Below are 25,098 nucleotides of genomic sequence, written 5' to 3'. Positions count from 1 at the left end.
TCAATGTGATATACTGGGATTGTTGTCTGAAGAGGGCCCGCTCCTTTTCAGCTGCTCCTTTCGGGGAACAGATGCAGGAGTATCAGACCCAGCATCGCCAGGCTGAGGCCCAGCTTCTTCCCACAGGCAATGAGAATGCCGATGACCAAAGGAGCTGCTCGCACTGACCATCCAAAACTCTCATTTGTACAAACAATATTTATTCATTTTTATAGATCTAATACTTGTCTTGCATATGTATTGTTTGTCTGTATGTGTGTTACGCCTGGTTGTGTGTCTGTATGTTTTGCACCGAGGACTGGAGAATGCTAATTGTCAGGTTGTACTTGTAGAATCAGATGACAATAAACTTGACTTGAATCATTAGTAATTTTGTATCACAGAATCGTGTGATAGAAATAACAGCAAAGTGCTGGAAATACTTGCCTACACCACGGTGAACAAAGGAGAGCTCATGTTTCACCACTTACAGGATATATAGAATATACAGTGCCCTCCATAATGTTTGGGACAAACATTATTTGCCCATGTGCTCCACAGTTTTAAATTTGTAATCAAACAATTCATGTAATTAAAGTGCCCATTCCAGATTTTATTCAACATTATTTGTATACATTTTGGTTTGATCATGTAGAAATTATAGGACTTTTTGTTTCAAAAGTTCCCCCATTTCAGGACACTCTAATATTTGGGCCATTTGGCTTCACGGGTGTTTGCGAGTACTCGGGTCTGTTTAATTGCTTCTTTGGTGCAGGTATAAGAGAGCTCGGCTTGTGTCTACGCTTTTCCTCACCTTTGGAGTCTGTAGTTGCAATTTTTTACTATGATGACCACAGCTGTGCCAAAGAAAGTCAAAGAGGCTGAAAAACAAGAATAAAACAGTAAGAGGCATCGCTCAAGTCATAGGATGACCAAAATCAACTGTCTGGAACATCATTAAGAAGAAAGAGCGTACTAGTGAGCTCAGTAATCACAAAGGGACTGGTCGGCCAAGGAAGACCGCCACTGCTGATGGCAGAAGAATTCTCATCGTAATGAAGAAAAATCCCAAACGTGTGTCTGACAGATCAGAACCACTCTTCAGGGAGAAGGTCAGGATGTGTCAATGACTACTGTCCGCTGAAGACTTCATGAGCAGAAATACAGAGGCTGCACTGCAAGATCCAACCACCAGTTTGCCACAGAAACAAGATGGCCAGATTTCAGTTGGCCAAGAAGTATTTAAAAGAGCCTGTATAATTTTCAAAAAAAAAAGCTCTTGTGGACCGATGAGACCAATATTCAGGGAAAAGTGTGGAGGTGTAAAGGAACTAGCCAAGATCCGAACCATATCACCTCATCTGTGAAACGTGGTGGGGGTGTTATGGTCTGGGCATGTGTGGCTGCCACAGGTTCTGCCGCACTTGCCTTCATCGGTGATGGCCATAGCAAAATGGATTCTGAGGTGCACAGAAACATCTGCTCAAGTTCGAGCAAATGCCTCCAAACTCATTGGACGACGCTTCATCCGACATCAAGGTAATGATTCCAAAGCAACAAAGAAGTTTTTCAAAGCTAAAATCAGGAAAATTCTAGAACGCCCAAGTCAATTACCTGACTGAAATCCAATTGAGCAGGCTTTCCATTTGCTGAAGAGAAAGCTAAGTGGACGAGCCCCTTAAACGCTAACCGTGCCGTCCTTTTGTCCTAATTGACAGCCAAGCAACGCATTTTTGTCTCATCTGAAAATTTATTTTCCAATTTCTCTTTCTTTAAGTCGTAATCATTCAGATACATCAAACTAAGCAAGGCGCTGCTGAGTACATGGTTCACAAACTTTCACCCATCGTTCTCCCTCCCTTCCCCATCCCTCTGTCTTCTTCCTCCAGCTCTCCATCCCTCTCCATTCACAGAGCCAGCCCTCCTCCCCCTATTTGCTGGCATGCTCTCCCTCCCTTATCCACACCTCTTGCCTGTGGGCTGTGCTCCTCCCCCTGCCCCTTGACCCTACCATTTTGTTCGGGCACCTGACGAAATTTGCCTCGATGAAGGGCTCAGGCCTGAAATGTTGGTTCCGTATCTTTATCTTTGCGACATAACGTGCCCTGTTTGACCAGCTGAGTTTCTCCAGCTTTGTGTTACTTCAGCAACGGTGTCTGCAGACCTTCGTGTTTTATTCCCATCAGCGTGATTATTTACCTCCTGGCTTTGAACCAATTCTGGACAGAATTTGCTGCTTTCCCTGGGTTTCCACAGACTTTTTCCTTCTTCACTATCCTGCAGTGTGGGTCATAACTAGCCACTAATTACTGATTTTATCCCTTGCATTCTTTCCAGACAACAAAGCAATGTCAACAATTCTCTTGCACCCTTCCTGTAAACAAAGGAGATTGAAATTTGAAAATATTAAAATGTTTAGATCACTTGAATAATAGCTAATAACATGAGAAGGACTGATCCATCAAGCTGGATAGGAATTTCCTGTCGCTGCTGTGAGTGACAGCTTGTGAAAATGTATGGAAATGATGTTATTCTTTGTTCCATTTCCAAAAATAAATATCCTGTATCAAGAAAACAAAGTACATGTCTATATGTTGCTCTTTCCAGAACGTCCCGATCCTGTTCCTGTTCTCCCTGAGAGGAAAGAAGTGGAAGAAGGTGGCACGGTGATACTGAAATGTCAGGTGACCGGACAAGGCTCCTCCTACTACTACTACTGGAGCAGAGTTGATGGCCAACCCTTATCTAGCCGCACTCAGCAAAGAGGGCAAGGTAATGCTCCCTGGCAAAGGTTTCTCAATGTCAGGCAGGACTTGTAACTGGGACAACAGTCTACCCTCTGAAAGCACTGGGTGTTTGTCCTTCACTGGCTCGGGTCCTTCTATCGACAAGCACCGTGCATCGCTTTGCCCCATCGTGACAAGGGCAGCAGTGAGAATAGTGCCAGGCCTCAACAGAACTAATTTTGTAGTGCCCAAAGATGTTCTGATGGGATGGGTGATAAGAGTTGGCATGGAGCAGAACAGATCATACAACCTTGCATCTGAGAGTCATACAGCCCAGAACCAGCCCCTTACTGATGTGGTCTGACTGATGGTGGATCAAGTATCATAGACCTCATGCTCACTGTACATGATATTTCCATTCACATCAGCAAGTGAAGCAAGATCAATTAAAATTTCATACTTTATTCTCTAGGAGGTGACAGTCTGTCCTTGTCATAAAACAAAGAGTGGGTTTGGATCCTTGGGTTTTGGCTGGTTCGTTAAATGCTAGTCTTTCTGTAAATTCATTGTCAATTAAGGTCATCACTCCGACTGATCTGGCCTTCAGTTGTGTTCCCCTCACAGCGACCAGCTGAAATGCGTGAGCACATGTCCATTCCTGAAGATGATGTAGTTGGCAACTTCGCTGCTTGTGATAAACTTTTAAAATTTAGATGTACAGCACGGTAACAGGCCCTTTCGTCCCACAAGTCCTTGCCACCAAATTGCACCCAATTGACCCACGACCCTCCTGGTACGTTTTGAAAGGTGGGAGGAAACTGGAGCACCTGGAGGAAACCCTCACAGACAAAGGGAGAATGTGCAAACTCCTTACAGACAGCACGGGATTTGAGCCCTGATCCCTGGTGCTGTAACAGTGTTGCACTAACCACTAGGCTAAACGTTCCACCCATTTTCTAGCTCTTTGAGAGCAAAACATCAAAGACAGAAGAGACTTCAGACTTGTGTCGTGCAGGAGCTGAACTTTCCCTTCCACCAAGATTAGTTTTCCTCTTTGTTCTTTGGACCTCTTCCATGCACAAGACGAAGTGCGGGTGAACTGACTGTTGGGTCCAACTGCCAATCTCTGAAAGGTCCAGAAACACTTTGCTTTGGATCCCACTGTTAGGAACAGTGCAGTCCCTTTAGTGAAAATTGTTTCTCCGAAGTATCAAAAGAAACTCCACTCTTCATGCATCAACGCAAACACCCTTGTGTCTGTGTTTAGCCTCAGGAGAAGATTGTAATGAAGCTTTCACTAATTGGACGTCCAAATGAAAGGTTAGGTGAGTGGCACAATTAGCCTAGCAGTTAACACAACTCTATTACAGCGCCAGTAACCTAAGGTTCGAATCCAACGCTGTCTGTAAGGAGTTTGTACGTTCGCCCCGTGTCTGCGTGGGATTCCTCCAGTGCTCCAGTTTTCTTCCATCCTCCAAAATGTACAGGGTTACAGGTTAATTTGGGGTCTAATTGGGTTTAAGTGGGCAGAATCAGCTTCCACTGTGCTGTAAAAATTTTTTAATTAAAATTTAAAAGACAGAGCAGAAAAGAAGTTGCAAGGTTTGCTTTTCAAAGCAGGAGGGTAAGATTTTCTTGTGATAGTATTTTAATATTTGTGATTGGTCAAACTGCAGGTTCAAGCTAGTTGGGAGGGCAGGCCTTGGCCTTGGTGCTACGGGGAGAGTTGTTGCTGAGAGCCTGATGCAGTTTGAGGAAGAAAGAACTTGTGCAGCTGAGGCTAGAAGTAACACAAGGCGCCTCATCAGTTTCCACTGCCTCCTTCACTTCCAGGTGATGAGCTGTTGATCCGGGAAATCAAGCCATCTGATGCTGGGATTTACATATGCACATGCCGTGATATGGAGGGCACTAATTCAAGTCGGGTCGAAGTCGTCGTGACTGGTGAGTTCGGAAAAACAACTTCAAATCCCTTGATGTGGCACTGCACATTGAACAAAAATCACAATACTGTAACAATTCAAACCTCACATCTCACTTGTCCCTGGGAGAATGCAGACTTGTATTTAACCACATCTGCATCCTTGTAAATGTTTGATATCTTTTTATTGCTGTTGGCCCTTGTGTCATTTTATCAATAGAATCAATTGTCTGAGTTTGAAAGTAAATGGATGCTCCATGGGTTCATGAGGGGGCATAATTCCCTACTTCCAAGCCTCTCGTGATTTTTAGGGTACATGAGATTGGTCTTCCCCGTTCATAACATCAATGCCGACTGTTTTAAATGTTATGAAATCAGAGTTCGTTGACCAGAAATGACATTTTTATTGTCCATTTACTGAACTGTGGGAGTGCTTTTCAATCTGTGCAACCGTAAATCTGCAAAAAGAATTGCATTATTGCCTTGTAGTGACTATGGTGTTATTTTCTAAATTATGCTCAATATATTCCAAGCAAACTTTGTGCAGAGGTATGTGGATGGCTCAAAATGTCAGTCCTGCAAGCCCCACTGAAGGAAATCAGTTCCGTGTGTCCTCAGCGGTGTTCACGGCAATGTCTTGGTCAAGAACTTGCATTGCATTAGATGGAGTGCCCAGGACAATTTCAGTGAAAGTTCGTGTCTGTTCTTCACCACGAAACCAGGCGCTATACATTTAAATCAAATCAGATTTGATTTGAACAGTTCACCTCCTTTTCATTTTTTTAAAATGTAGACATGCAGCACGGTAAATAGGCCTTCCGGCCCATGAGCTCAATTACACCCAATTGGCTTACAGCCCCCAGTACGTTTTAAAAGGTGGGAGGAAACTCGCACAGACAATGGGAGAACATACAAATCCCTTGGCATAATATTCAATTCCACCTTCAAGTTTGACAGTCAAGTCAATGCAGTAGTAAAAGCTAGCTTTTTCCAATTCCGCACTATTGACAAAAATCAAATCATTCCTGTCACTGAAAAACCTCGCGAAAGTTATCCACAGCCTCATTTTCTCCCATTTAGACTACTCTCTATATACGGGAATCAGTCAGTCGTCATTATCCCGTCTACAACTGGTTCAGAATGCTGCAGCCAGGCTCCGGACAGGTACCAGCAAGAGGGACCCTATGGCCCCTATTCTTGCCTCCCTTCACTGGCTGCCAATATGACTCAGGGTCGATTTTAAAGTTTAAAGGACTAGCCCCCACCGATCTCCTAACGCCCCACTCCATTTCAAGACCTCTTAGCTGGCAAACTCAGGGAAGATTCAAAGCATCTTCTCTAAGTTAGAAACTATTCACAAGTTATAGGAGCAGAGGGAGGTCTATCGGCCCATCGATTCCGCTCCGCCATTCTAATCATGAGCTGATCCATCCTCCCACTTGGCCCCCCTCCCCGGCTTTCTCCCCTTAACCCTTGATGCCCTGACTAATCAAGTACCTGTCAATCTCTACCTTAAAGACACCCAACAACCTTGCTTCCACAGTCACCTGTTCCTCAGACTCATGTCCCTCTCACTCAAATCTTTCCGCACCTCTATTATAAATTGACACCCTTTTATCCTGACTTCCTTGGGAAACATCCTTGCCACATTGACTCTGTCCAAACCTTTCAGCACTCAAAATGTCTTTGAGGTCCCCCCCTCATCCTTCTATACTCCAACGAGTACAGTCCAAGAGCCGACAATCATTTCTCACAGGTTAACCCTTTCAAAAGCTCACAAGAACAAAAGTAGGCCATTCGGCCCATTGAGTCTGTTCTGCCACTCCACCATGAGCTAAACCATTTTCCCATCTAGTTCCAATTTACGGCCTTCTCCCCCATATCCCTTGACACCCTGACTAATTAGATACCTATCAACCTCCATCTTAAACTCCTCCGATGATCCGGCCTCCACAGCTCTATGCGGCAATGAATTCCACAAATCCATGAACCTCTGGCTAAAGAACTTTCTCCTCATCTGTTTTAAATGGGTACCTTCTAATTCTAAGACTGTGCCCTCTTGTCCTGGATTCATCCACCAAGGGAAACATCTTATTCACATCTACTCTGTCCAATCCTTTCACCATTCAAAATGTTTCTATGAGATCTTTTTTACTCCAATGAATACAGTCAGAGCTGCTAAACTCTCCTCAGATGTTAGCCCTTGTATTCCAGGAATCATCCTGGTAAATCTTGTCTGAACTCTCTCCAACATCATTACATCCCTTCTAAGATAAGGGGCCCAAAACTGCACCTAGTTCTCCAAATGAGGTCTCACCAGTGCCCCATGGAGCCTCATCAACACCTCGTTACTCTTATACACTATTCCCCTTGAAATGAACGCCAACATGGCATTCACTTTCTTTACTGCTGATCCAACTTTTAGGGTATCCTGCACGAGGACCCCCAACTCCCTTTGCACTTTTGAATTTTGACATTGCTCCCCATCCAAATAATAATCTGCCTGTTTCTTTCCTCTTCCAAAATGTACATTTCTCAACATTGTATCTCATCTACAATTTCTTTGCCCACTCTCCTAAACTGTCCAAGCCTCTGCATCCTTTCAATTTCTTCAACACTTCCCACTGGTTTCATCTGAAAACTTGGCCACAAAACCATTTAATCCATAATCTAAATCATCAATGTACATTGTAAAAAGAAGCAGCTCCCACACCGACCCCCTGCGGACACCACTAGTAACCAGCAACCAACCAGAACAGGATCTGTTTATTCCTGCCCTTTGCTTCCTGCCTATCAGCCAGTGCTCCATCCATCTTTCCTGTAATTCCTTAGCTCTCATCTTATGAACCAGCCTCTTATGCGGCATCTTATCAAAGACCTTTTGAAATCCAAATATACAACATCCACAGCCTCTCCCTTGTTCATCCGACTTGAGACTTCCTCAAAAAATTCCAATAGGTTGACCAGGCAGGATCTTCCCTTCATGAACCCATGCTGGGTTGGACCTATCATGTCGTGCACCTCAAGGTATTTCATAACCGCGCCCTTGAGAATCATCTCCAATAACTTTCCAACTACCGATGTCAGACTAATAGGCCTGAAATTTTCTTTTTCTGCCTCCCTCCTTTTTTAAACAGCGGAACTACATTTGCAACCTTCCAGTCCTCCAGAACCATGCCAGAGTCTATTGATTCCTGGAATATCATTCCCAATGCCTAATCTCTAAAATCACCTCCTGCAGAACCAGGTCCAGGAGACTTATTTATCTCTAGTAATCCTGACTGTACCTAATTCTATTCCCTGATACCTCTGATTATCAGGTACATTGCTATTGCCTTCCTCAGTGAAGACTAACACAAAATCCTCATTTAGTTCCTCTGCCGTCTCCCTGTTACCCATTATAATCTCCAGTCTCTTACTTTTTATATATTTAAAAAAATATATCCTTTTGAATGTTATTTGCCAAGTTCCTTTCAAAATTCATCTTTTCTTTCCAAATGACTGTAAGTTTTTAAACATTTTCCCAGTCCTCTGTTTTCCCACTAGTTTTTTCTTCCATGTCTGCCCTCTCTTTTGCTTTTATTTTAGCCTTAACCTCTCGTTAGCCACATTTTTACCATTTTTCCATTCATAATTTTTTTCTTTTTCTTGAATATGTCTATCTTGCACTTTCCTCATTTCTTGTAGAAATATCATCCAATTCTGTTCTGCCGTCCCTCCTTCTATCTTACTTTTCCAGTCAACCGGGGCCCGTTCCTCTCTCATCCCACTGTAATTCCCTTTGTTCCCCTGAAATATTGACACACCTGATATCAGCTTTTCCTTTTCAACTTTGAAACTGAACTCAGTCATATTATGATCACTTCTTCCTAAGGGTTCCATTACCTTTAATTCCCTTAGGTTCATTACACATCACCCAGTCCAAAACCACTGACCGCCTGGTGAGCTTATCGAAAAGCTGCTCCAAAAAGCCATCCCGTAGGAATTTTACAAACTCTCTTTCCTGAGATCCAGAACCTTCCTGACTTTCCCAATCCCCTTTCATGTTAAAATCCCCCATAATTATCTTGACATTTTCCTTCTGACACACTTTTTCTATCTCCAGCTGTAACTTGTAGTTGCTTTTTGGGGGCCTGTGTATAATTGTTATTAGGGTCCTTTTATTCTTGCTCAACCCATAAGGATTCTACCATTTCTGACTCTATATCCCATCTTTCTGTCTTTGGCTTGGCTTCGCAGACGAAGATTTATGGAGGGGGTAAAAGTCCACGTCAGCTCCAGGCTCGTTTGTGGCTGACAAGTCCGATGCGGGACAGGCAGACACGGTTGCAGTGGCTGCAGGGGAAAATTGGTTGGTTGGTTGGGGTTGGGTGTTGGGTTTTTCCTCCTTTGCCTTTTGTCAGTGAGGTGGGCTCTGCGGTCTTCTTCAAAGGAGGTTGCTGCCCGCAAAACTGTGAGGCGCCAAGATGCACGGTTTGAGGCGATATCAGCCCACTGGCGGTAGTCAATGTGGCAGGCACCAAGAGATTTCTTTAGGCAGTCCTTGTACCTTTTCTTTGGTGCACCTCTGTCACGGTGGCCAGTGGAGAGCTCGCCATATAACACGATCTTTCTAGTGATTTAATATCATTGCTTCCAATCAGGGCCACGTCACCCCCTCTACCTACCTACCTATCTTTCCTCCACACTGGACATTCAGCTCCCAATCACATCCATCATTAAACCATGTCTCAGTGACGGCCACAATGTCATATCTTTTAATCTGTAGCTGAACAACTAGGTTATCTAGTTTATTCTTAATGCTCCATCCATTTAAGTCCAGTGCCCTTAGACCAATAACTTTTACCGATGTTGCTGTGTTTCTATTGTACAGCAAATTATCCCATCTTTTCACCTGCCTGTCCTTTTTGTCCTCCTTGCAGCACATTATCTTTAACTTTTTTTTCTATTTTCCTCTTTCTCGGCCCTACATCCTGGTTTCCCTCCCCCTACCACCTTAGTTTAAACCCTCCCTATTAGCTATATTAAACATCCCCGCCAGGACGTTGGGACCCTTTGAGTTCAGGTGAATCCCATCCTTTTTGTAAAGGTCATGCCTTCCCCCAAAATAGATCCCAGTGATCCAAGAATTTAAAGCCTTTGCCCTGCACCAGTCTCCTAGCCACGCATTCATCTGCTTTATTCTTGCCTTCATACGCCAGTGGCACGGGCAGCAATCCTTGAGATCACCACCCTGGAGGTCCTGCTTCTTAACTTGCATCCCCACTCCCTGTCAACTTCCTTCAGGACCTCCTCGCTTATTCAATCTTTGTCACTGGTACCAACATGTACCAAGTCCTCTGGCTCTTCGCCCTCTCCCCTGAGAATATTCTGGACCCAACCCGAGACATCCTGTACCCTGGCGCCAGGAAGGCAACACATTGGCCAGATATCCCTATCAGGTTCACAGAATTTCTTGCCTGTTCTCCTCACTATGGAATCCCCTACTACCACTGCATTTCTCCTTTCTCTCTTGACCACGGCATCGTGCACAGTGCCAGAGCCTCTGTCAGGTCAACCTCTCCAACAGTACCAGTTTCTGAGGAGGACTGTCGCAGAAGTGCTCCCTACTATCTCTCTATATCAATCATCTCCTCACTTTCCCTAATTAACCGAAGGTTATCAAGCTGCAGCTCCAGATCCCTAACATGGTCCTTAAGGAGTTGCATATCAACGCACCTGGTGCAGATGTAGTCCTGTGGGAGGCTGCTAGTCTCCCAGGGTCTACTCATCTGGCAATCCAAGTACAACACAAATCCTAGATGCAGACCACCAATGCTACTGTCTGATGTTACAAAATAAATGTACCTGCAACTAACCCTTTTATTATAATTCTCACCTCTTTCTTGTTCTGGCCGAAGCCACATTTGTACCATGTCTATCTTGCACTTTCCTTATTTCTTGTAGAAATATCATCCAATTCTGTTCTGCCGTCCCTCCTTCTATCTTACTTTTCCAGTCAACCTGGGCCGGTTCCTCTCTCATCCCACTGTAATTCCCTTTGTTCCCCTGAAATATTGACACACCTGATATCAGCTTTTCCTTTTCAACTTTGAAACTGAACTCAGTCATATTATGATCACTTCTTCCTAAGGGTTCCATTACCTTTAATTCCCTTAGGTTCATTACACATCACCCAGTCCAAAACCACTGACCGCCTGGTGAGCTTATCGAAAAGCTGCTCCAAAAAGCCATCCCGTAGGAATTTTACAAACTCTCTTTCCTGAGATCCAGAACCTTCCTGACTTTCCCAATCCCCTTTCATGTTAAAATCCCCCATAATTATCTTGACATTTTCCTTCTGACACACTAAGCCAAAGCCTTACCATTCTGACTCAGACCACTCTTAATGATGACCTCGAGGACTACATCGGCAGCAGATGCATTGAGCTGTGACTCCCGGTAATGTAAGGAACAAGCCCCTCCTTAGCCTGGTATCATTCTAGTAAATTTTCTCTGAACCCTCTCCAATACCAGCATCTCTTTCCTCGAATAAGGTGCCCACAACAATTCTCCATGTGAGGTCTCACCAGAAATTCCTCTCCCATTTATAATCAGGGACAATATATTGTCACTCTATAATTTCCTCCTTTTTCATCTTAGAAACATAGAAACATAGAAGATAGGAGCAGCAGTAGGTCATTCGGCCCTTCAAGCCTGCTCCGCCATTCAATGAGATCATGGCTGATCTTAAAGTTCAGTACCCCGTCCCCGCCTTCTCTCCGTAACCCCTAATTCCCTTATACTGAAGAAATATATCTAATTTCCTCTTAAATATATTCAATGAACCTGCCTCTACTGCCCTCTGTGGCAATGAATTCCACAGATTCACCACCCTCTGGGTAAAGAAATTCCTCCTCATCTCGGTCCTAAAAGGTTTGCCTATTATCCTCAAACCATGGCCCCAGGTTCTGGATTTTCCCATCATTGGAACTTTCCATTCTTTGCCATCTGGGATTGGGCTTTTAACGTGTTGCTTGATTAAAAACCTGCAGATATATCTATGTTCGTAGACAAAGGTGCTGGGAAACTCAGCACGTCATACAGCATCCATGGAGAGAAAAAGGCAGTTGGCATTTCAGGCCTGAGACTTTATTCAGGTGTGCGCGATTAAGAAGATGAGATGGGGGATGTGTTGGAGGAGGGGAAGGAAGGAACACAGGCTTACTGGTGGATACACGCGGGAGGGAGGAGAAACGAGCTGAGAGGTGATGGGGGAAGCCCTATCAATTCTGTAGGTGACATATAGGCCCCAGGATCTGCAAATTTCTTGTTTGCCAGCTAAATGGACCTCTTCCCTCCACAGTGCCCTCTTTTAAAGCCATAACCGTGACTGTTGAAGAGCCAAAGACACAGACTATGAGAGCTGGAAGCACTGTCAGCTTTATCTGCACAGCAAAGAGTCAGGTAAACAAGACACTGATTACATTCGGAAGTCTGGCGTACTTTCAATGCGACTCTTCTTGCTTTCAAAACATTCGTCTTCGAAATGGAGTCATACAGCATGGACTGGCCCCTCGGCCTGACCCCTTTGTGCTAGTGAACCATGTGTTCTGGGCTAGTCCCATTTGCTCCCATCCATATATTTGTCCAAATGTTTTTTGTATGTCAAAATCCTTCCTGCTTCCATGGTTTTCTTTAGCAGCTCATTCCAGATACGGACCACACTCTGAGTGAAAAAGTTGCCTCTCATATCCTTTTCAAATCACTTCCCTCCCATCTTAAACTGATGCCTTCCAGTTCAGGGAAAGAAAAGGACTGTGAGCATTCACTTTATACATGCTCCTCATTTTATGAACCACCATGTCTCACTCACACTGATAGCCTAAATTCCCTATAACTCCAGCACTCCAGTCCCAGAAAACATCCTGGTGAATCTCCTCTGAACCCTTTTCAACCACCTGATATCCTTCCTACAACTGGGTGACCTGAACTGCTCACATTTGTCTAGGTGCAGCCTCATCAACAGCTTAGATTTCAGATGGAGATGAGGAGGAAGTGTTTTTTTTTTCCCAATTTGCTGCCCATTGAGGCAGTGGAGTGAGCCTCAGTAAAGATGGGGTTGGATTGATTAACGACAAGGTAGGAGCGGAACTGTTGGCGTAGCGGTTAGCGCAGCACCTTTAAAGTGACAGGATTCTAATCCTGCGCTGTCTGTAAGGAGTTTGTGCATTCTCCCTGTGTTTCCTCGGGGTCTCCAGTTTCATCCCACCCTTCAAAACCTTCCGCATGTGTAGGTTAATTGGGTGGCATGGACTTGTGAACCGAAATAACCTGTTACTGTGCTCTATGTCTACATTAAGTTAAATTTTTACATAGTAGGGGAATTAAGGGATATGGGGAAAAGGCAGGATGAGCCTGTCATCAGATCAGCCCTGATCTCACTGAATGACTCGACAGGCCGAATGGCCGACTCCTGCTCCTATTTCTTATGTTCCATTCATGATGGATTACTTGCACATAATACTGTAAAGACTTTCAGTTATATCATCAAAGTTAAATTATGACATGTACAACAGTTAAAGAGGAGCATCTTCCCATGTTCAGGTGTAAACCATGTTCTTAGTTACATCTAGTGTGGTGAACAGCAGTGGATTTTTTATCTAGGGAAGGAGTACAGTGAGTAGTTTTGGGCTCCTCATTTAAGAAAGGATGTGCTGATGTTGGAGAGGGTTCAGAGGAGGTTTCAGGGAATGAAAGGGTTACCATTTGAGGAGTGTTTGACAGCTCTTGGCTTGTACTGGTTGAAATTTAGGAGAATGGGGTGGGTGGGGTAGGGTGATCTCATGGAAGGCTGGTCTCCCTGAACCCTAAGTGGCAATGTGAGATAAATCTGCTAGGTCCTGGGGACACATGCTTGTCTGAGTCATGCAGCAAGAATGTTGTCCACTGAGCCGCAGTGGACCTAACTTTGCAATTTCACAGAATGTTTAAGGGCTTAATTTGATGAACGTTTTTTTTTGCAAAACTATTGTTTTCACACCAGTATTTGGTTGACAACTGCCAACTTCCAAAGGGAACATGTGACGATGGAAGTTCTTTTGATCTCTAGTCCCCAGCTTACACATTGGTGTGGACCCGTCAACTTGGAGGTAAACTGCCAAACACAGCGGTGGACTTTAATGGAATCTTGACCATCCGCAATGTCCGTCTGGAGGATGCTGGAGTTTACGTCTGCACGGGCTCCAACATGTTTGCCATGGATGAAGGATCAGCTGTCCTGCACATACCAGGTACATGGTCTACACCTTTCCTTAATGTCAGGGTGTGCATGGCATCCCACCACCTTCCCCCAGGCCCTTTGATCTGCCACAGTACAGCACTTGGAACATCTCTCTCTGCCTGTTCCTTCACTCTTTGCTTTCTGAACGTTACAGCTGATTTCTTCACCTGCAGCTTCAGGATGAAGCCTTTCTGATCCAGATTACCATTAATCCCTTTTATGTAATCTAGCCTTGATGCAGCAAGTTAAAGTTTATGGTGATTGAATTTAATTACAGGTAAAATAATAAGAATTTATTTGGAAACATTCATTCACAGACTTTGTTCTGAAGTATTAGGTTAAGCCTTTTTGCTTATACCTTGAAGAAAGGCAAACACTCAAAACATATATCTTTACCTCATTTGGACACTGCAAGACCAGCAGTGTTCCACCAGCATTTAATATTCAGCGACCCAAGTATTCATTTACCCTGCCTGTGCTCTGGGTGAACAGTGTTGTAAGTCACCCTTTTGTTCCTGTAAAAGAGGGAGCTTGGTTCCAGACACAGGGGCAATGAATGGACCTCCACAAGGAGCCAGATAATCTCCTGGGTGGTGTCTGCATCTAATTTGGGCTTAAGGTTCCTGTCGTTATGCAGGACCAGTGAGAAAAGTTCTTTCCTCTCAAAGAATGAACGTTTTTTTTTCACCTTATTCTTCACCTTGACTCATTTTCAGATCTGAATTTGCATCTACCTTGCTTTACTCTGAAGCTCAGATGATTACAAAGTGAACATCCGAATGGATGGCATTAACATCAACTTTCCTGGTTTCCATTCACCACCATCTTCATCCCCCTGTCTCCTTTTCTCTAGTTCTGACACTCTCCCCCTCTCTCTCTTTCCCCTTTTCCTTCTGTCTCCTTTCACAGAGCCAAGATCAATTCTCCCCTTTCCTCCTTTCTTTCTGTCTTTATTCAGTCCTGTCTGTTTTGTGCTTGTACCTTGAAGGCCTGAAAGATCATTCATGTATCATCCGCACCCCCCCCCCCCCCACCCAGTGCACGCTGCGAGACGGCCTGAGTTTCTCTATCATTTACTGTGAGTTTTTCCTAGTGAATGCCCAGTGAATGACCTTTACCTGTGCTAAAAGTCACGCACATCTGATCAGTCAATCCAAGGTTGTTATTGCCTAAAATGCTGACTCCATATTTGTTAAAGTCAGCCAAATGGCAGAGTTGATTAGCAATAAAAGTTATCTTGCTTCCAACAATTTACTCAAGGGAGTGCAGACAGGGTCTTGCCCCAGTCATTTCTTCCACCAATGTGCGTATGGCATCAGTGGGTCCTAGTCTTGGTTTGTATTTCAATGGTGTGAGGTTTATTTCTTCTGACAATAAAATGCCAGAGTAATCGTGAGTGGCAAAAACCAGTCAAACCATTTCATGCTTCTGAGAGAATTATCAACCATTTGACTAATCATGGACACTTTAACACTTATGGAAAAATTATTCAAGTTTAAAGCAAGGTTTATTGTGTGTGATCCAGAAAACTGGACTAAGTAGGTGACAAGATTTCACCAGTCATTGAAGTGATTAATTTATACAGGAGTTGATAATACTGTTGTTGGAGATGGTAAATATTTCTTCTCCCATGTTGTTGTCAACAAACAGTTTGGGGACTGATATCGGGCTGTGGGCGGGACATCCCCGCGCTGACAGCCCACGCCAGCTGCCCCTGCCTTGATGTCCTGCGCCGGGGGAAGGGGCTGCTGGGAGTGGAGGTGTCAGTCGGCTGTATTCAGATGGCTGGGGAGGCCACTGTGCTACGGCAATTATCCCTCTCAGAGGAGGGTTACAAAGTTTGCCTCACAGGCGCCTCCTGTGCCAAAATATGCAGCTTTACAAGCGGGGCAATTGGCCACATGAAAATGCCTATATTCTTCAGTTCGGAGAATCCCCCGTTGTACCTGAAAGCAGCAGTGGGACTACGGCCACAGTCCACAGGAGCCGGCGTTCCCTCGAACGCGGCTATCCTTCAGCCGGCACGTTCCGGTGACAGAAAGGCATCTTCTCCGCGGCCACCTGAACGACCCAGCTGCACTCCCCGTTTTCTGGCGCATTATCTGAGTCCGAGCACCTGAAAGCGGCTTCTGTCTCCTAGTGTCATGTTCTGTCAGTCCTATACCTACTCGTGCCTCGTTTTTACTCTTCATTTACTTAACAAAAAGAATTTGGTATCCTTTTTAATATAATTTGCTAGCCTCCTTTCAAAGTTTGTCTTTTCCTTCCTATTGAATGCCCAGTGAATGACCTTTATCTGTGCTAAAAGTCACGCACATCTGATCAGTCAATCCAAGGTTGCTATTGCCTAAAATGCTGACTCCATATTTGTTAAAGTCAGCCAAATGGCAGAGTTGATTAGCAATAAAAGTTATCTTGCTTCCAACAATTTACTCAAGGGAGAAGCTGCAGAGTTTTCCAGAGATTGATTCATTAAAGCATTCAGCAGATATGGTTTATGGAACAGTTCTTGTTGTTCTATCGAAGGACAACTTAAGTCCTTCACTTATTTATATAAATAAGTTGCTGGCGGGAATATGATTAGTTATCTCAACCAATGCGTTTGATCGTATTCCCGCAAGAAGTTCAAAACAGTGTTATATAAACCTTGCTATTACTAATTGATGCTGTGTGATGAGATTAAGACACTTTTCAGCCGAATTTCTGTCTTACAAGTGAAACCTTTTTTAAAGCATAGCTGTTACTCATGCTAAAAGGATACACGGTGAATTTTTTATCCCACTTGATTTCCACCATGATAGATGATGAAGTAATTTAAAATAATCCCTGTTATTGTATTTTGTAAAGATATGTCAGCAGGCGCCTGAATAAAATGGTAGATGCCTGCTTAAATTTTGCTCATTACTTGATGAAGGGCTTAAGCCTGAAACATTGTTATGTATCTATATATTTGCTCTATAATGGACACGAGTTTCTCCAGCGTTGTGATTTGACTCCAACCATGTTTCACTCCAACCTTCCTGTTGTTTTTCTATGAGTGTTTAGTTCTGAAGGATTAGGGTGACTTTCTTTCTCATGGCCCTGATTTGCTTTTCATATCATTCTCGTTTACTGTGACACCACTTCACAGTGAGGAACTTGGAAAAGTAAAAATAATTAGGACATAAAACATTATAGCGCAATACAGGCCCTTTGGCCCTTGATTTGTACTTTCCTTTCAAATAAAAAACCCTTCCTACCTCATAATCCTCTATTTTCCTTTCATCTATGTGTCTGTCTCTTAAATGCCCCTATTTCAGCCTCCCTTGGCGAGGCATTCCAGGCACCTACAACTCTCTGCTTAAAAAAACTTAGCCCTGATCTCTCCCTTAAACTTCTCTCCCTTCACTTTGTACACGTGTCCTCTGGTGTTTGCCATTCCTGCCTTTGGAAAAGGCCCTGACTGTTCACCTTATCTATGCCTCTCATATTCATGTGGACCTCTATTAAATCACCTCTCATCGCTCCAATAAGTTCAAGCTCTGCTAACCTTGACTTTTCTCCAATCCAGGCAAAATCCTGGTCAGTCTCCTCTGCCCCCTCTCCATAGCTTCCACATCCTTCCTTTAATGAGGTGGCCAGAACTGAACACAATTCTCAGAGTGTGGCCTCTTGAACTAATTCCCCCAACTAATGAAGCCCAGCATCTCATAGGTCTTTTAACTGTCCTATCAACTAGGTCCCTCTATTCCTCCACTCTGTTAAGTATCCGACAATGAACCCTGTACTCAGCCTTCAGGTTTGACCTTCCAAAGTGCATCACTTCATAATTACCCAAATTGAATGCCTTCTGCCATTTTTCTGCCCAACTCTCCATTCTGTCTATATCCTTTTATAACCTATCACAACCTTCAACACCATCCACAACTTCTCCAACCTTCATATCATCCACATATCATCCTTCTGCTTCTTCATCTAGGACATGTATAATAATCATAAAGATCAGGGATCCCAGAACAGATCCCTGTGGAACTCCACTAGTCACTGACCTCCAGGCAGAATACTTTACACCCATGACTACTCTGCTTTCTACAGGCAAACCAATTCTGAATTCACACAACCAAAGTTCCATGGATCCAATGCCTCATGACTTTCTGAATGACTTTATCAAGTGCCTTACTAAAATTCATATAGACCACATCTACTGCTCTACCTTCATCAATTTCATATGTTACCTCCTCAAAAACTCAGTTAGGCTCATGAGGCACGACCTTCCCTTCATAAAGCTGTGATGCCTATCCTTGAGTAGACTGGACTTCTCCAAAAATGCTCATAGATCCTGTCCTTAAGAATCCTCTCCAATAGTTTGCACACAACTGACGTAAGACTCACTGGCCTATAATTCCCAGGATTCTCCCTATGACCTTTTTTAAACCTTAACACCCTGAGAGGTAGTTCCCTTGGACTCCTGTCAGTTCTTAGTATGTGTGAAATGTCCTCATTAATCATAGCAACTGAATCTTCATAATCATTTTAAATGTTTGGACGTGGTTAAGTTTGTCAAGGATTTTTTGATTCTCTACTTAAATGTACATTAGGTCTGTCTCTTAGACTGAAACTAGTTTCATACCCTGCTCCACTGTTCAGTATGGTTGAGGCAGATGCTCTAACTCTTTACCATATTCCATACCCCAGGATGCCTTTTCTGCCTTGAAATCTGTCCGTCGCCTTAGATACATTCCACAGCTTGGCCTCCAGTGTTTTCTGTGGTGCAGAACTCCATTGGTTCTCTACATTCTTCTCCTCCCCACAGACAGGAATATGTTACCCAGATCTAGAGATGATAAACAGCGGTAATATCCCTGTTATCTGAAATTCAAGCTACCGGGAGTATAAAAGAAATACGGAAGCTTAAAATTGGTGCACCTCGGCATTAGTTCGTCCATCACACAACATGCAATCTCAAGCAACTGGAGAATTCACTTATCTGGCATCTATAAATCCCCATAGTCGTTGGATCCCGGGGTTTTACTATACTTCAAACCCTCACCAAGTCCTAACAGAATTCTGCAAATTTCAATTTGATCTCCTCTCATTCTTCAGAACTCAAGGGAAGACCAAATCCTAAGAAATTTTCAGGTGGACATAGAAAACTTACAGCACAATACAGGCCCTTCAGCCCACAAAGTTGTGTTGAACATGTCCCTACCTTCCCTCTCTGCCATGTAAATCTTTTTGTCAATAAAGAGACCAAACCTCCACCTGGTACTCCAGGTCTGGCCTCTCCAAGGCGACCCTTGCTCCTGCACTCAAAACCTCATGCAGTGAAATAATTTGTCTTAACTATTTATGCTCCTCCACAATTGCTTTCAGTGACAACTATGATCCCTTTGCACATCAACCTTTTCCAATCAATCGACACTTAAAAACACTTTTCCTTTTGAGTCATAGAGTTTACAGGACAGAAACAGGTTCTCCAGCCGAACAAACTCGTTCCATTTGCACGTTTTCAGCCCACATCCTTCAAAATCATACCTCTCTAACTGCCTTTTGAATGCTACACTTGTCTCCACTCTACCACTTCCTCCCAGTGGACACCCGTTTCAATTATCCTTCCCATTCCCTTGCTGACATGTCTGTCCATGGTCTCATGCACTGTCAGACTGAGACCACCCATAAATTGGAGGAACAACACCTCACCTTCCGTCTGGGAACCCTCCAACTGGATGGCATTAACATCGACTTCTCTGGTTTCCGTTAAACCCCCCTCCCCCCACCTTTATCTCCTTTGCTCTAGTTCTGTCTCTCTTTCTCCCTCTTCCCTTTTCCCGCTGTCTCCTTTCACAGAGCCAAAATCAATGTTCACCTTTCCTCTTATCGTATCCAATTAACACCTATTATCTGTTGGTCTGGACTCCTCCCCACTGCCATTCTTCACCCTTTCACTTCCAGTCTTTCTTCAGACATCTGCCTGCTTTTTGCTTGTACCTTGAAGAAGGGCTCAGCCCGAAATGTCAGTAATACAGTTTGACCTCCTATGGAAGCTGTGAGACCGGCTGAATTCTGTGTGTTTTTACCTACAGTCATGGTGTCTGCAGACTTCCGTGTCTCACTCATTCCACACGCCCACCACCCTCTGTGTGACCAAGGCACCCCTCTGGTATCTTTTAAATCTTTCCTCTCACCTTCCCAATTTTAGACACCCTATCCTGGGAAAAAAACTGACTGTTTACCATATCCATGCCCCTCATGATTAAAACCTCTATAAGGTACCCCTCCCCACCCTCAGCTCAGCCTCCTACTCTCCATGGAAAGAAGATCCAGTCTATCCAGCCTCTCCTTATAATTCTCACCTACTACACAAAGTACTCCAAATATGGTCTACCAATCCTCTCTCAAGTTGTAGCATGACATCCCTGTTCCTGTACTCCAATGCCCCAAACATGCCAAATCCTTCTTCGCAACCCTCTCTACCTTGTATTGCATGGACTCTGTACCTGTATCCCCAAGCCTCTCTGTTCTACACCATTTTACAGTCACTGTGTGAGTCCTGATCTGGTTTAACCAACAAAATGCCCACCCTCCTTTTGCCTGGGTTCAGTTCTGCCATTCTTTGGTCCACTTTCCCAGTTCCCTGGGTCCTGTTGTAACCTCATAATCTTCACTTGCCTTCTGTTTTTATGAACAAAGTGAATCTCTTCATGTTCATCTACATTGTTGCTGCACGTTTCCATTCATTCAAACTGCTCTAAATTTTCCTTGAGGCCTCTTTGCATTCTCCTCACCCCACAACCACACCCAGTTCTGTGTTGCCAGCAACCAGAGAAGCATTGGTTCCCCTGTGCAAATTATTGATGTGCATTGTGAATGCTCCTCATTGACCTCATTGGCTGTTTCCCTGAGAAAGATTCTTTTATTCCAACTCTATCTTTCCTGTCCGTGGACGATGTTCCAATCTATGTGGTTGAATTTTACACAATAAGCTCTTGTAAAGAACTTCGTCAAAAGTCTTCTGAAAATCCAAGTGCACCACATCCCCGGCTCTCCCTTATCTATTCTACCAATTATGGCTTCCCAAACTCCAGTAGGATTGTTAAAAAAATGTTTCATGAATCCGTGCTGATGTGTCAAGGGCCCTGTTATCACATCTGTTGGAATGGAATCGCGTGTCAGCGGGGTGGATGGTTGGATTGTTTTGACATTGTTCCGTCCTTGTAATCAGTAACTGTGGATTTGTGATTACATTTTGTGCTGCTAGGGGCTTGACTTGGATTGTTGATTGAAATCTTTGGACCTCTTGGATTCAATATCCGAGCATAGCATTTAGAACACAAACCATTTAGCATTTAGTTTGGATCTGAATAGAAACTGGTTCACTTAGTCCCTCTTATATTCATTATTGTTTTGAACCAACTTTGCGGATAATGCTGTATTTTTGGGGCAAGCTTTAGCCCCAGTGAGTGCAGTTCATTTCTGAGTGAAACTAACAATATTAATGTCCAATCCACATTTCATAGAAAGAAGCCTGTGGTCAGTCAAAGTTACCTGATAGAGTGAACCACTAACCTGAGAACCAAATTCCACAATCTTACACCATGGCTGCCATGCAGATGCCTCAGGCCAGGTTCAGCAGTTCTAGATATTTGCAGCTTTATTTTGCTGATTTATTCTTGTAATAATGTCCATTCATTTGGTTAGCGACGCGAGCAAAGTACTTCAAAAGTTAGGTTCCAAGCACGACGAGAACTTTGGTGAAATTACTGCATGTGCTTCAGAGTCCTAAGTCAAACTGTTTGTGGCGAGCTTCATGTGGACGGGTTGTCTTCCAGTTTTCCATTATCTGTGGAAGAATGGGGTATAAAAGAGGCAAGTTACTCACTGGATTTATAATCTGGCATGTTAACTCAGCAGCTACGATACACGTCCACTTTCAGGCATTTGAAACACTAGAAGCACACAGACAGTGTAAGTCAGCATGCTGTGGTGATGGTGATGTATTACTTGTCTCTAGAATATTTCTTTCTCGTTTACAGACCTCTCTCCATTAGCCCTTTGTGAAATTGGTGTGAGTTCTTTGCGAGCTGTGGGAGAGAAATGAGGAGTGGGACTAATGCATTGGCTGTTCTGGGTAACAGGATAGACGTGATGGGTTGAATGGTCATCTTCTGTGCCATTTCAAGTATACAAGAGGAGCTGAGCAGGAAATCACAGAACAAGCCCAGCAAGTCTGGATCTTGCTCTCTGCCCTGTGAATTCTCATGTTGTCCACAAAAAGGCCCTGCAAAGAGCTTCGTGTTATTCTGAACTCTGGTCTTGTACAAACGTGCTGTTACTACTTTCTACCCCATCTCAGGTCAGATGTTGCATTCTTGTAGGGCCTATCCCTTTAATGCAGGTTTCTTTTATCCAATGAGGAGACACCACTGAGTTCTCCACACTGATTCCATCCAGCTGATGATAAACTCAATCAGTCAACAACTGGCAGCTCCTTTCAGCCAGACTTCAATGTATTTTCAAATGGAGAGGGTGCACCAATCTTAGTCACAGAGACACTTGCTCCATTTAATTCTCATACATTATGCCTCTGTAGCAGTGCATGTGATCAGATGAGCAGACAACACAAATATGACTTATCTCTCACATGATCTCTCGCCAAGTTACATGCATGAACCTGAATCATTCCTGCTCTTTCAGATCAGACCAGACATTGCGTCAGCATGCCTTCCTCCTGTGTGTCTGATTTTATTTTTAATCCATGTCAGTTGTTAATACCTTTTTATTTGCTGTGACTGTGACGTTGGTAAAGCTGTGGGAAAAGCGAGTTTATTCCCAAACTACTGAGCCCGATTTGAGTGATTGGGGTTTGGGATACTGTACAGTCACACCATAGGAGGAGAAGAGATGGTAATCAAATAGCAAACTAAATTTCATGAACATAGATAGATTAATCTTATGTTAGGGACACAGGAAGGGGAGAGGATCGTTGAGTTGGTGTACTTATTCCCATTCTGGTTTGAGCATCTCCTGAAGCCTACCCTATCTCAAAGTAACATGTTGCAGATGCTCTTAAATGGTACTGGATTAAAGGCGTTCAATAATACTAGACCTGATTTAATTTGGTTCTGTACCTTGAGTTTAGGGGATGTTTGGCTAATCCCAGTATTGCGGTTATTGCATTATAGGTTAGCTCATGTAGGGCAGTGAAACACGAACGTCTATAGATGCTGTGAATGATATAAAGACAGAAATGCTGGAGGATCTCAGCAGCTCGCACGGGTTCAATGGAGGTAAAGATATGTAACCGACGTTTCGGGCCTGAGCCCTTTTGTCAAGATATGAGTAAAAATGAGGCAGACTCCAGAATAAAAGGCTGGGGAAGGAAGAATGAGCTGTTGAGGACACCAGACCAGTGGGTAACAGGTGTCAATTATGTATGGATGGGACACAGGAGAGAGCAAAGGCAATTTGACTATGGGAGGGGTGGGGGCTGCTTGGGGCCCTTTGGAAGCAGAGCCAGGGGAAAGGGAAGAGAGAAGGAGGCAGAGAGAGACAGAGAAAAGGAGACATGGGAAAAGATGTGTGTGGGGTGGGGTAGAACGAACGGAAACTGGAGAAGTCGATATTAATTCGGCTGAAGCGTGTCCAATTTGCGTGCTACTCCAATTTGCAGGTGGACTCATTAGCATCAACATCAATTTCTCCAGTTTCCATTCACCCCCCATCTTTCCTCTAGTTCTCTCTCCCTCTGTCTCCTTTCCCCCAGCTCTGCTTCCACAGAGCCCCCAAACAACCCCTTCTTCTCTTGTATTTGCTCTCTCCTGTGTCGAATCCATATCCAATTTAATTAAGTTTTGTCTGTTGGTCTGTACTCCTCCTCAGCTTTTTATTCGGGCTCCTGTCTGCTTTTTTTCTCAGACCTTCAGGCTTAGGCCTGAAAAGTCGGTAATATATCTTTGCTAGCTACAGTCGCGGCTATACCAGCTGAGATCCTCCAGCATTTCTGTGTTTTGGCCACAATCACAGCATCTGCAGACATTTGTGCAGGAAAATGAAAGCCAATGTTTCAGGAGCTTTGAAATTAAATATTTCATTGGTTTAGCAGCTAAAGTATATCGCTCCTGACTGTTTGCTGTACCAGATGTCATGGTATCAGTGAATGGCTTTATCCATTAATTCAGACAGAGCCCCATTCATCAGCTCATCTCTGCCACTATCAAACTCCCTCAAAATGTTTAGCTGAAATTTCCAGCCTCAAAAGGATCATTAAAATTAAAAGTAATATTTAAATCGTCACAGATACGAAGCTAATGGCTGCTGGGAGCAGTTTGACGCTGGGAGGGTTAAGCAGGAGGTTGCACTGATGTTGAACATCAGCATAAATAACAAAAGCTGGCTCCTCACTCTGTTGCTATAATCCATTTGTAAACTAGCTGTAATCCCAAGGTCTTTAGACAGAAACGTGAATTTACACTTTAATATTGTTTGAGCTCATGTACAGCCAAGCTGGCACAGAAAGTGCAAAATGTGCTCAATGCTTTGCCTGGGCTTTTAGACTGTCAGTTTGCATCAGTGTTGTAGGGCCAGCCAGTCTCCGCGGCAGTGCTAACGTGCTTGTGTCAAATATTCATCCAAGATCACTCTGTGATCAATTGGTACTTTAAAGAACATATGTTAAGAATGTCTTTTTTTTAATCAAGTCCAAATGATGCACAATCTTCCAAGTTGCCTTAGATAGCTCATTCCTTTTAGAACAGAGAACAAGGTATAGAGAGGATTTAGAATTGGGCAGAGAAGTGGCAGATAGAATTCAATCCAGTTAAGTGTGAAGTGATGCACTTTGGAAGGTCAAACTTGAAGGCAGGATTCTTCAACAGGGAGATTTTGTGTTCCAGGCTTGTGCTGTAATATTCCATGTTCTATGTACAGACCCTTCAGCCCATGATGTTGTGTTGACCTGTGTAAACCTCCTCCTTAACAATCTAATCCTTCCTTGATTCCCACCTATAACCCTCTATTTATCTTACATCTATGTGCCAGCCTTCACTGCCACCCTCATCAATACAGACCAGGCACTCACCACTCTCTACATAAAAAAAGGAATTCCCTTTGGACGTCTCCCCTAAACTTTACTTCACTCACCTTAAAAAAAAAGTGTTGACTCACTCAATCTTATGCATCTCTATTAACAGTCAAAGTGAAAAGCTCTTGTTACATAAGACAGTAAGGGATTT

The 25,098-nt window shown here is 43.7% G+C and overlaps 1 protein-coding gene across 7 annotated transcripts in view; it reads left to right on the top strand.

Annotated features, from left to right (window-relative positions):
* The window catches only part of hspg2 (heparan sulfate proteoglycan 2), a 556,383-nt gene that overhangs the window by 338,397 nt on the left and 192,888 nt on the right, over positions 1–25,098 (top strand). For all 7 annotated transcript variants that reach the window (XM_069919165.1, XM_069919159.1, XM_069919161.1 and 4 more), the window contains 4 exons: positions 2,587–2,751; positions 4,539–4,649; positions 11,972–12,072; positions 13,718–13,898. In XM_069919165.1, the coding sequence (XP_069775266.1) occupies positions 2,587–2,751; positions 4,539–4,649; positions 11,972–12,072; positions 13,718–13,898 (558 nt within the window). The remainder of the gene's footprint in view (positions 1–2,586; positions 2,752–4,538; positions 4,650–11,971; positions 12,073–13,717; positions 13,899–25,098) is intronic.

The sequence above is a fragment of the Narcine bancroftii genome, chromosome 2 (genome assembly GCF_036971445.1).
Source record: "Narcine bancroftii isolate sNarBan1 chromosome 2, sNarBan1.hap1, whole genome shotgun sequence".
Taxonomy (NCBI): Eukaryota; Metazoa; Chordata; class Chondrichthyes; order Torpediniformes; family Narcinidae; genus Narcine; species Narcine bancroftii.
Note: the sequence above shows the minus strand (reverse complement) of the source record. Positions and strands in the feature narration are given on the sequence as shown.